Below are 11,901 nucleotides of genomic sequence, written 5' to 3' on the forward strand. Positions count from 1 at the left end.
AAGAATGTGTGACCATTAAATAAAATCACATGCGTGTAAAATATATCTACACACAGCAGCACAGTGTAATAAAGACAAAACTATAGAGTTGCAATGTGACAGGATGAGTGTAAAGTGCTATAAACACTGTCATACTCCACAGAATAAGTAGCAGCTCATGTGGGATTTAAATGTGACTGAGAAAAGGCACTCAGAGATTAAGAAATTGAATTTAATTTGAGACTGAAAGTCTCTCTCTCTCTCTGTCTGTGTGTGTGTGTGTCTTAATGAGAGTCACCAGTCAGGCTGGTCAGCACTTATGTAGGATCTTTAGCCTGTAAATAAATGGCTGTATGTCTTATTGTGCTACTAACACATGAATCTGCATTTCTGCACATTATAGGATAAATGAAATGAATTAATTCAGTTATTAGAGTTGAGTTTAATGGGATAACTATCTTGTACAGGTATATATTCTTCTGCTAATGGTAATTTCATCTAAGAAAAAAGTCATGATATGTTTTGCAAACATTATTGGTACAGCAACCTATATATATATATATATATATATATATATATATATATATATATATATATATATATAAAAATTTTTATGTCAAAGGATTTTTTTTAAATCTGTCACCTAAATATGATTGAATTAAGAGGTTAGAGGTTAGTTTGTCGGCACGGCATGCTGTAACTGTTAGCACCTTCACTTCGCCTCATTCTGTACTGAATAGTCAAGGCAGAAAATAATACGCTGCCATTGGTTGGTAGTGGCGGCGTACTAATTTTGACACACTCTGTAGTACAGAAGTGTGCGGTTTGGGACGCAGCCTTACTGTTTAGTTTAACTACTAGGTCATTGACTAATCATTAAAAGTTTCTGGAACAAAACGGCACATCTGAGTTACAATGCCAAGTGGTTGAAGAAATGTCAATGGATGAATGAATAGTTTAAGAAAAAAAAGTTCTTGTTTTTTAACTTCCGGAACCGCGCTGTTCATTTGGAAATATAAAACCCGAGCCAACCATCGCGCAGGAGACGGACACGACTAGCCAATCCCTGTGTAGGAGGCGGGATTTTGTGGAATAAGGACTGGAAAGCTCCAGTGTGAGGGAGAGTCAGTAGAAGTAGAGTCGGTGTTAGTCTGTAGTGAGGTAAATAAGCACAGGGTTAATGGATTTATATTATGGACGTAGTGCTGATCATATTCACACAATCTTACACTTATTTATTAAAGTCAGCGAGCAGTCTTAAGCAGCAGAAATGGATTATAGACGCAAGAGAAAGCTGACGTTTATTACAATCGGACTGATTTTCCTGCTGAGTGGAGTGGAATATGGTGAGCATTTGCATGCAGTTTAATAAATACTTTCTTGTCAGTAAATACACATGCTGTGTGCATGATACAGAGCATTTCTAGCATGACTTTGAGGTCTTTTAGATGTAAAATTAACGCTTTAATTCATCTGTGTTGTCTCCACTGTAGCTCATCATTAACTAGATTTATGTACTTTTCATATACTTCATGTTGTCTCCCCCGCAGGAGCATAAATAACTTTCTAGGAATATGAAAGAATAAACACACGTTATTTCACACGTGAAAGGCCACAAAGTATTTGCTTCTGTTTCTATAAGGGTGGAATTAAAGCAATAAGATGACACTAGATTTCATTCTGCACACACACACACTCACACACACACACACACACACACACACACACACACACACACACACACACACACAGCTTTTAAATTCCTTATAAATGAAATTAGCATTCCATTCACTCTCTGCAGGAATGAAATGAATTAATTGTGAGCTCTGTCAGTCTTTTTCTCTCATGGGTTTGTTTTTGTGTATTGAATGCACTTATTCTCATTTTTGTCTTTTTAGCAACATTCCTAACATATGCGTTAAAACCTTAATATAATACAAGTAAAATAAAAGATGGATGAATAGATAATGGACAGGCAAATAAATAAATAACCTGGCACCAAATCTAGTGAACTAAAGACGGACACAAAAATGACACCGTGATAGACAAAATGAGTCACAACTTTTATTTTCACAGAGGTTTTAAGAATACAGCGGCAATACAACAGTTAAGCCATGTTGTGGACGAACGTTAAGATGTTCAGATGTTTTTTTTGACTAACAGACCTACAAACAGAAAGACAGACAGCTTGACTAAAAGACAGACTGACAGACCTAATCATTGACAGACAGACAGAAAGAAAGACCTACTCACCGAGAACCAGACAGAGACCAACCTAGAGTAGACTGACTGAAAGACAGACTGACTGACTCACAGACAGACGGATAGACCATCCTACAGTAGACTGACTGACTCACAGACATACAGAATGACTGACACACAAACTGAAAAGCTCACAGACAAACAGACTGACTGACAGACAGACTGATCAGCTCACAGATAGACACAGACTGAGTGACAGAAAGACTAAACGACAGACAGACTGACTGACAGATAAACTGACCAACTGACTTAAAGATAGACTGAAAGACAGTTAGACCAAATGACAGAAAGTTGGACCGATTGACAGACAGACTGGCCAACTGACAGGTAGACCGAAAGTCTGACAGATAGTCCAACTGACTGACAGGTAGATTGACGACTGACGGACAGTCCGATTGACCAGCAGTCCAACCAACTGACAGATAGACCATCTGACTGATGAAAGGAAAGACATACCGACAGACATACTGAGAGACAGACTGACTTACAGATAGACTGATTGAAACACAGACAGATTAATAGACAGACAAACACACATCAGATAAACTCTCTTTCTTTCTCTCTCTCTCTCTCTCTCTTTTTAATTGTCATTAGCGGTGATTTTACCTACTATCTGGCGTTTCCTGCAGACGCTGGATGCTGCTCCGTATTTTCTGGGTCTCAGTCTGTCAGCGTTCAGCCTCAGTGGCCTGCTCTCAGGTCCGTTATTCGGCTTCTGGTCCGACAGAACACACGGCACCAAGAAGATCATCTTATTCGCCAACTGCTTTGAAATCATCGGTAAAACACACACGCAGACACACACACACACACACACACACACACACACACACACAACGGTTCTCTAGAATAATACTAAAGACTCATTTTTGGTTTCTGAAAGATTAATTCATTCAATGAATCTTTTTCACAATAACCATTTATGCTGGGATTTTTTTGTTCCCTGCGTTAACAATCCATCAATCAAAGGCTCTATACGAAACCAAAAATGGTTCTTCTACACCAACATATTTGTGCTTATTGTTTATTTAAAGAAATCCATTCATATGTTAGAATAATCAAACAAAAATGACCTTCAGAGCAGTAAGTGTTTTTTACAATGTTACATAATATATAAATGTAAATGATATATCTCTCTATGTCTCATGTAATAAGCTGAGAACCTGAAGGAGACAAGATCTGATCATTTCTCTTTCTGTCTGTATTTCAGGTAATTTTATGTATTTTATAGGATTTTCAAAGTGGCTGCTGCTGGGCAGTCGTTTTGTTGCTGGTGAGGAGTAGTGCAAATTTTTATTCTTTATTTCTGTAGTGCATAACAAAAATCATGATGATGATGATAATAATAATAATAATAATAATCATCATCATCATCATCATATTTATTTTGTGTTTTTTAATAATATTTTAAAAATCCCACCAATAAAGAATACTAACCTTGCTTTGTTTGACATGTTATGCAAATGTACAAAAACAGCTGCCGGTTTTGTGATGTAAAAGTTTTCTCACATGAAACACCTTCAGTTATAATGTGTAATGTTGAGTATAATGGTTTTTCCATAACAGGGATTGGGACCGGAGCCGGTTCGTCTATTTTTGGTTTCTTGACGAGAATCACGGCACCTGAAGATCGGTCCACTGTGTTCGCTGCTGTTATGGCCTGCAGACAAGTTGGCCTCCTGATTGGTCAGTTTGTTGGATTGATTAGGTTTTTTGGTCATCACTGGGCGGTTAGTTATTATTGAATGAAATTCTGTATCAATTTTCTTGGTCAAGGAAGATTGGCATCAGACATGTGCTGATCGTTGATTCAGTGTGCCTTGATATTTAATGTACTTTATATTATTGTCATGGTTTCTTTAAAATAATAATATCCGTAGCTAGAATGCAATGTGACGCTGTGTATTTGTGTTTATTTCTTGTGTTTGTTGACATGTATCTTTTGTGTTTATTTCTCTGTGCTGTTTTTGGAATCAGACCATTGAATAACTGTTTGAACACACTTAATTTTGAGAGTCATCGAAAATTTAGTATTATAAATGTTTATAAAGTTTTGTTTATACCACCTATTAGCTTTTATTTCATTTCCAGTATGATTTATACAATGGGGGAAATAAGTATTGGACGCATCAACGCAATTTTTTTCAGTAAATATATTTCCAATGAGGTTATTCACATGAATTTTTCACCAGACATCAGTATTAACTCAAGAAATCTGGAAATATAAAGAATTCACAACATTAAAGTCCATAAATAAAGTTATGTGTAATAAAGTGGAATGACACAGGGAAAAAAAAAGTATTGAACACACCAAGAAAAAGCAGTTCTCCAAGCAAGGTAAGGCAAGGAACCAACTGAAATCCGTAAGTAATTATACCCCCTATCTGTGCAAATTTATATCAGCTGGGTTAGTAAATTGGTCTATAAAAAGGCTTTTCGTTACCAAGGTGTCACACAAGAAGCATGATGGGTAAAAGCAAAGAGCTCTCCCAAGACCTTTGCAACCTTATTGTTACAAAATGAATTGATGGATTTGGATATAGATGTATTTCAAAACTTCTGAATATTCCAGTAAGCACCATTGGGGTTATTATATATATATATATATATATATATATATATATATATATATATATATATATATATATATATATATATATATATATCCATCCATCCATCCATCCATCCATCTTCTACCGCTTACTCCTTCTTCAGGGTCGCGGGGGTACCTGGAGCCTATCCCAGGGAGCATCGGGCACAAGGCGGGGTACACCCTGGACAGGGTGCCAGTCCATCACAGGGCTATATATATATATATATATATATATATATATATATATATATATATATATATATATATATATATATATATATATATATATTACAGTGTGCATGATGGCTGTAATGTGGTAAAACACCATACAGCTGTGATGTTCAGTCTAATAATAACACACCCTTTTGAGAGTTCTGTTGTTTTTTTGCGTTAGTTTTGCAAAGTGAAGAAAAGAAGGGACACACCCTCAGTCTTTAATATCACGGTGTGTTTAGCTAGAAACAACATTTCCACAGCAGAAAATTAAAGTTACAGTTTTAACTCTGACTGTTACAATGCGCTGACACTGGAGACTCCTTCCATAAATGTTAACTAAAATGTTTCCTTACAGAAAACTTTGACATATCATACCAATGCCAATTTTTTCAAATCTATTTATGTGAAGTGTCCACCGTACAAGGCCCTGCGAATGAGCTGATACTAAACAAATTATAACCATATTAGAATGTAAACCTGTGATTTGCAGCTGCACTACTGTCGGAGCTACTGTTATAGAAAATTAATCAACACCTTCTGACCAATCAGACTCCACAGCAGTGTGGTATACCTCCATATCACATACATATTCAGCTGTTACTCTTATATTTTAATAGGGATGATGTTCTTGTCCTTATTCATGTCGTGTTTCAGGTCCTGCGTTCAACATTTTCCTCAGACTGTGTGACTTCCAGCTTGGACCGTTCGTGGTGAATAAATACACTGCTCCCGGGGTAAATCACACACGCAAACATATACACTAATGTGTATCTTTATTGTTTTCATGAGTGGTCATTCAGAGGGGGCAGAGTTAAGTCACTGTAAAACTGTAAGGGGTTTTCGAATGATGGCAGGGTTAAATGGCTGCCATCAGCCAATCAAATTTCAGCAAGGATTTCACATTGTTGCTACTGAACCACTGTTCTTAAACTTGAGTTTGTTTGTGATGAGGTGTTAAGGGCAGTTTGCAGTCAGATTGCACAGACGACTCCTTTGCATTGCGTTCGATCCTGATAACCATTGGCAGGATAATCCCTGCTGATTTATAAGGAACTGTTAGACATATGAAGCAGACAAATTAAATAATGCTTTGGTTAATATTTTGTGTGTGTGTGTGTGTGCGCAGATCTTCATGTGTGTATTGTGGCTGCTGCTGCAGCTCATTGTGTTGCTGATGTACTGGGATCTCAGTGGAAGGAATGAGGGATCAGAAGAAGAGAAACAGGAAGAGGAAGAGAGGCTGCTGGTTCAACCCAATGATCTGCCTGAGTCATATGGAACACTCCCTAACTCGCCTGTAATGGACCAGACCATCGCTAATGGCAACTTGACTCCGCCCTCTCCACCTGTTGAACAGATACATTCCAGCCCTTTCAAACACTTCAGTGCTGCACGAGGTGCATGTCTGTGCGTGTGTATGTGCACGCGTGTGTATGTGTGTGTGCGCGCGTGTGTATGTGTGTGTGCGCATGTTCTGAAAGCAATTCTCACAAGCCATTACTTGATTGCTAGTTGATAATACATACAGGTTCAATTCAATTTTATTTTGATGAATTTTTGACAATGGACAGAAATTTTAAATGTATAAATGTATCCCTAATGAGCAAGCCAGTGGTGATGGTGGCAAGGATCACTGGTAATGCAGTAGCTTGTGTAGCTTAACAGCGAGAAAGAGAGGGAGGGAGGGGGAATAGAGAGAGAACACAGATTATTAGGTATGCACTTGTCATGTATTTGGTTAAGAAGATGTACATTGTGTGCAGGGTATAAATAGGGACTCTGACAAGTCTAGCTATGACAGCATAACTAAAAGGGAGAGCCAGAACATGTAACACAGACATGAGGGCATCCTGGGACATAAAGTGGCCAGCCACTCCATTGTCAATAAGCTCTGTCCCCTGCTGTAGCTTTCACTATTCAAGGTACCAACAAAGAGCCTGCATCTTTTGAATGAAGTAGATGTTGTGGATCATAAAAGACCAGAGGTTCCCTCACATACTGCAGCACGAGACTAATTCAGTACCTTATAGATCAATAATAGTATTTTATAATCCATGCAAAAAAATTTACGGGGAGTCAGTGCAGTCTGGATAAGATAGGGGTGATGTGGTCATATCTTCTGGTTCTAGTCTGAACCAACTGGAGCCTGTTTATATTCTTACTGGAACATCCAGGGAGCAAGGCATTACAATAATCCTACCTAGAGGTAACAAAAGCATGCAAACGAGTTTTTCTGCATCATGTAGTTACATTATATTTCTAATATTTCTGAAATGTAAGAACGCTATTCTAGTAATATTATCTACATGAGAGACTAGAGTCAATAATTAGACCAAAGGTCATTTAGCGCTGCACATGATGTAACTGAAAGGCCATGTAGAGTTACTAAGAAATCAGAAAGCTTTCTTCTAGCTTCCTGTGGTCCTAGTAGGAGTCCATCTTGTTAGAATTAATTGGAAGGAAGTTACTGAGCATGCAGTGTTGAAAAGCACTGTTGAATTCTGAGAGAGGTTTCACTCTGAAACATCATACTTGGTGCATGAATATTATATACATGTCCTTTTTAAAATTCTGTTGATTTCTTTCTTAGTTTTTTTTTTTTTTATGTGCACTTTAACAGAGTTTCTGAGAGAGGAGGTGGTGGTGCTGCTCACAGCTCAGTTCATCACACTGTTCAACCAGACAGCACTGGAGGTGAACACACCCACACATTAACATGGACACAGAAAGATCTAAGCTTTGTGATCAGATCAAAGCATGTGATCTGGCGAGCAGTTGTTCAAACAACCTTGCGTTTGCATTTAATGTTTGAAAATCAGAAGACGGCAATACAAAGGTTTTTGATTGTTTCCTGGATTATTCAGACTGGATTTGTTTCCCATGTGGAGGTGTGAAATACTATTATTCCTGGAGTAACTCTGGGATTTTAGTCTAAATCTGTCATTTTTGACAGCCCGTGCATGCATATGTCTGTAAAGATTACGTCCTGTTTTACCTTCTATAAAATGAGCATGAGAAATGTATAGGAAATATATCCCATCTGAGCTGACCTGTTGGTGAACATTGTGTTCAGTCCTGTGGAGGAAAAAAAGCTTTTGTGTTTCTTTTAATTTTTTATATCGTGTCCAAAACCAAAAGTTTAAAAAAGCAGAACAATAATAATAAAATAGGCGATGTTTAAAAGGACATGTCAGAGCAACAATGCAAGTGTTTTTTTTGTTTTTTTAAATGTGAATGCAGCCATATCGTTTATACATTACCACTATCTGGTTGTGCACTGTACTCGGACTGAGTGTGTGTGCCATGTTGACTGGGTAACAGACGATGGTGACTCCGCTAACGCAGCAGTACTTTAATTTCGGGGAATTGGAGAACAGTGTGATGTACTGTGTGTGTGGATTGGAGGTGATTACCGGCTTCATCTTCGTCCGCTGGATCAGCACAAAGGTAGAGGAGAGGGTGGTGCTGTCCATTGGCGTCTTCCTCGCCAACATTTCCTGTGTCTGGTGTATCATCTTCCTTGCTAACCCTCAGGGTGAGTGTCTCTGTCTGTCTATCTGTCTGTCTGTCTCTCTCTGTCTGTGTTTCTTTCTCTGTATGTGTCCATCCCATCAAACGATTCATGACGTTTGTGTGTAGCAGTTCCAGTGAAGATGTGGCCTCTGTACCTGTCAGTCTCTATGGAGTAGGTGTGGCCTCTATACCCGTCAGTCCCACTGTAGGAGGCATGGCCTCTGCGTATCGGTCTCAGTAAAGGAGGCGCGGCCTCAGTACCTCTCTGTCTCAGTGAAGGAGGCATGGCCTTTCCACCATCAGTGATGGTGGTGGTTAAGGGGGCGTGGCCTTATTTCTTTAGTGAATCACATTGTATAGCATTGAAAACGCTCCATCTTGTATTATGATGTGCAGTGTCTCGTCTCAGCTTCACAGATGGAGATGAAATAAACTTACACAAGTAAATAATTTAAAACTCTGCAAAATCTTTCTCTCTCGCTCTCTCTCTCTGTCACACACACTCACACACACACAAAATCCCTCTGTAATTAAGCTAGTAGTAGTTGGATGGAGTGCTTGAGTCACTGTATGTTCTCTGTGTGTGTGTGTGTGTGTGTGTGTGTGTGTGTGTGTGTGTGTGTGTGTACCAGATTTATGAGATGATTTTAACTTTCCCGTTGTTGTTTCTCTGCTGTAGGGGGGTTCTCGTGGCAATTAACCGAGTTCATCATCGGCGTGTTCCTGCAGGTTCTGGGTCTGCCCTTTATCGCCGTCGCTCAGGTGTCTCTCTTCTCCAAAGTGACTGCTGAGAAAACACAGGGTGAGACAACGCTGAAATAAATGTTTCATAATGACATGATGAAGATGATGATGATGATGATGATAACTCTTTTTAGTTATTTTATAGTTTTCAAGATATCACGAGTTCCTATTCCAGTGATGGAATCTGTGATCAGAAGTCCATTAGAGTATAACAGTAGTGTTCTCTGGGGCCATCTTTGTCTCTCTCCTGTCAATCAGGTTGATGCTAGCCAATCACGTGTGTGTTAATTCATTTATACAGAAACGTGCAGGTAGGGGTATAACTTGACAGGGCAAATTGACTCCAACTTTCATTAATTTAAGAATTTAAATAAAATATTTATGTGTGTGTGTGTGTGTGTGTGTGTGTGTGTGTGTGGGTGGGTGTGTTCAGGTTTCAGTCAGGGAATTCGGCGCTCTGTTGGAGGTTTGGCCACTATTCTGGGTCCGTTATGGGCTGGAAGTTTGACCTCTAACCTTTATGTGATGCTGGGAGTGATGATGGTCTTACTAGCACTGCTTACTGTAAGTGTGTGTGTGTGTGTGTTCCAATCCTGTTTTTAATTCATCGTTGTTCACTCTTTATCAGTGCTGCTTAATTACTCAGTCAGTAAATTTATCATCACTTTATAACTTGTTCTGAAAGTGCACACTCATGTGAGGGCGTGCTGGTGACTGACTCCATTTAGTCTTTTGCACTTTATGGCCCTCTGCTGGTGATTTTGTGATTTTTCTCAGATTATGATGGCTTTCTCATACAAGAGGCTTGTCGCTTGCACTACAGTGGAGCAAACTGAGGAATGAGACACGACCCAGAAGGGTACGACCAGTTATATACAGTATAGCATAAACGCTGCATTAAATGCACATTTGTTGGTTTCATCATATCAAGTCAAAGTGTGGCCATTTTTGCACAGTACAGCACAGCGTTGATTATAAAACTATTTCAAATGTTCCTATCTTGATTATCATCACATAACTTCTAGTTATGTTTTCAAACCACAAACTGTGATTTTGATTTTAGTTGCATATTTATTCATTTGAATCATTATCTGTTTCAGGATTGTATTTAAGGAATGACGTTTAACACGCTGCTTTGGAAAAGATAGTGTGTTATTTCCTGTACAGACTGCAGTAGAGGAGACGTGGAATGAACAAGGTGTACAACATGCAGTGACCATAATATTTATAAATGTATATCATTTAAATGCTACACTGAAATCCAGAGCAATAATGTTATAGAATCCTTTTTTTTCCATGTGCTGAACACATGAACACACACACAGCACACACTGATACACTCACAATATCCAGGTTTGGTATATTTTAAAACCTTATATTGCAAATCTGTTCTAACATAATTCTATAAACATACCCAGTTCTTCATGAGTTGTTTTCATTGGTTATGATTAGCTCTATCCCTTGTACTCCTCTGGAGCAGTCTTGACCCCACCACTTTAGTTTTCTGAAGATGTCCTCTCTCGAGACATCCATCTTTCCCAACACCCTCTTGGCTGTCTTCAGCCATCTACTTGGCCCTGCCCTCTTAGTTCTATGAAGGCATCCACCTACTACTACCTTTATCCCTCTGGATCCAGCCTCTTAGCTTTCAGGAGCCAATCTGCTGATCCTGTCCCCTCAACTGTTTCACCTGGCCCCATCCCCTTAGCTCACTGGATCCATCCACCTGACCCCACCCTCTTACCTTTCTGGAGACATCCACCTGGCCCCATCCATTTTTCTTTCTAAGGCACCCACCTTTCTTTGCCCACTCTGGTCTGGTATTTCCCTGCCCTCTTAGCTCTTTAGTGCCAATCTGTTGCCCTGTACTTTAGCACTTTGACCATCTCTTTGCCTTAGCTCTTTGGAGTCATCCACCTGGCCTCGCCCACTCTTCTCTTTGGATTTGATCTGTAAATGATGATTAATAATCACAAAATGAAACATTGTAAAGAAGTAAATCAGGATTATGATGAGGGACTTATGAAACCTGGGTTACAGTCATGGTTGTGAATTTATTTTTCTTTTACAAATCTGTTTAAGGATTATTGATGACGACTTACATTGTAAGTCATCGTTGTATTTAAATGTTACTACACTGTGTAGAATTAGGAATCTCCTAAAATTACTAAAATACACTAAAACAAAGTACAAAAGAAAGACTTTTTGGACAGAAATACTTCTTTCCAGTGAAGGCATGAAGTAAAAACTCATGCCATGTCCTATAGCCTCTGTCCCAAATGTATTACTTTTCTACACACTACATGTGAAAGTGTGTGATTGACACTGTATCTCATCTTAATTCTGACAATACTGAAATGTATTATTAAAAGATGATCTGTCAAACTCCACTATTTTTCCCTTTTGTTTAGAAAGATAACTGAGTTTGGGATGACAGTAGATAATGTAGTGCTGTGTATAGTGTTATTAATGAGACCCTAACAGTTCCTGGTGAGCGGGCACTCGCATCGTACATGAAAACATCGCTCACATCATACACAGCACTCAGATCCGCAGCCAGTGATGCGTCATTAAATATTTCATTTCAAAAATCA

The 11,901-nt window shown here is 38.7% G+C and overlaps 1 protein-coding gene across 3 annotated transcripts; it reads left to right on the top strand.

Annotated features, from left to right (window-relative positions):
• Positions 1-958: 958 nt before the first annotated feature.
• mfsd8l1 (major facilitator superfamily domain containing 8-like 1) lies at positions 959-11,697 on the top strand. 3 transcript variants are annotated; one of them, XM_017478591.3, is made up of 12 exons: positions 959-1,325; positions 2,871-3,021; positions 3,452-3,514; positions 3,808-3,927; positions 5,705-5,784; positions 6,177-6,447; positions 7,671-7,744; positions 8,372-8,585; positions 9,243-9,365; positions 9,741-9,871; positions 10,085-10,166; positions 10,408-11,697. In XM_017478591.3, exons 1-11 carry the CDS (start codon positions 1,323-1,325, stop codon positions 10,148-10,150), a joined length of 1,296 nt encoding a protein of 431 aa, XP_017334080.1. In that variant the 5' UTR covers positions 959-1,322; the 3' UTR covers positions 10,151-10,166; positions 10,408-11,697. The 3 variants fall into 3 exon arrangements, with proteins under 3 accessions (XP_017334080.1, XP_017334081.1, XP_017334079.1); XM_017478590.3 differs by having other exon boundaries at positions 963-1,325; positions 2,836-3,021; XM_017478592.3 differs by lacking the exon at positions 9,741-9,871 and having other exon boundaries at positions 961-1,325; positions 2,836-3,021.
• The last annotated feature ends 204 nt before the right edge of the window (positions 11,698-11,901 follow it).

This window comes from Ictalurus punctatus, chromosome 10 (assembly GCF_001660625.3).
Source record: "Ictalurus punctatus breed USDA103 chromosome 10, Coco_2.0, whole genome shotgun sequence".
NCBI classification, from domain to species: domain Eukaryota; kingdom Metazoa; phylum Chordata; class Actinopteri; order Siluriformes; family Ictaluridae; genus Ictalurus; species Ictalurus punctatus.

What these genes read in the sequence shown, in the direction of transcription:
- mfsd8l1 (XM_017478590.3), top strand. Translation starts at nt 1,250, where the DNA reads ATGGATTATAGACGCAAGAGAAAGCTGACGTTTATTACAATCGGACTG. An exon ending in GCTGAGTGGAGTGGAATATG is followed by an intron (nt 1,326 to 2,835) that starts GTGAGCATTTGC and finishes AATTGTCATTAG; the next exon opens with CGGTGATTTTACCTACTATC. An exon ending in TCTTACTAGCACTGCTTACT is followed by an intron (nt 9,872 to 10,084) that starts GTAAGTGTGTGT and finishes GATTTTTCTCAG; the next exon opens with ATTATGATGGCTTTCTCATA.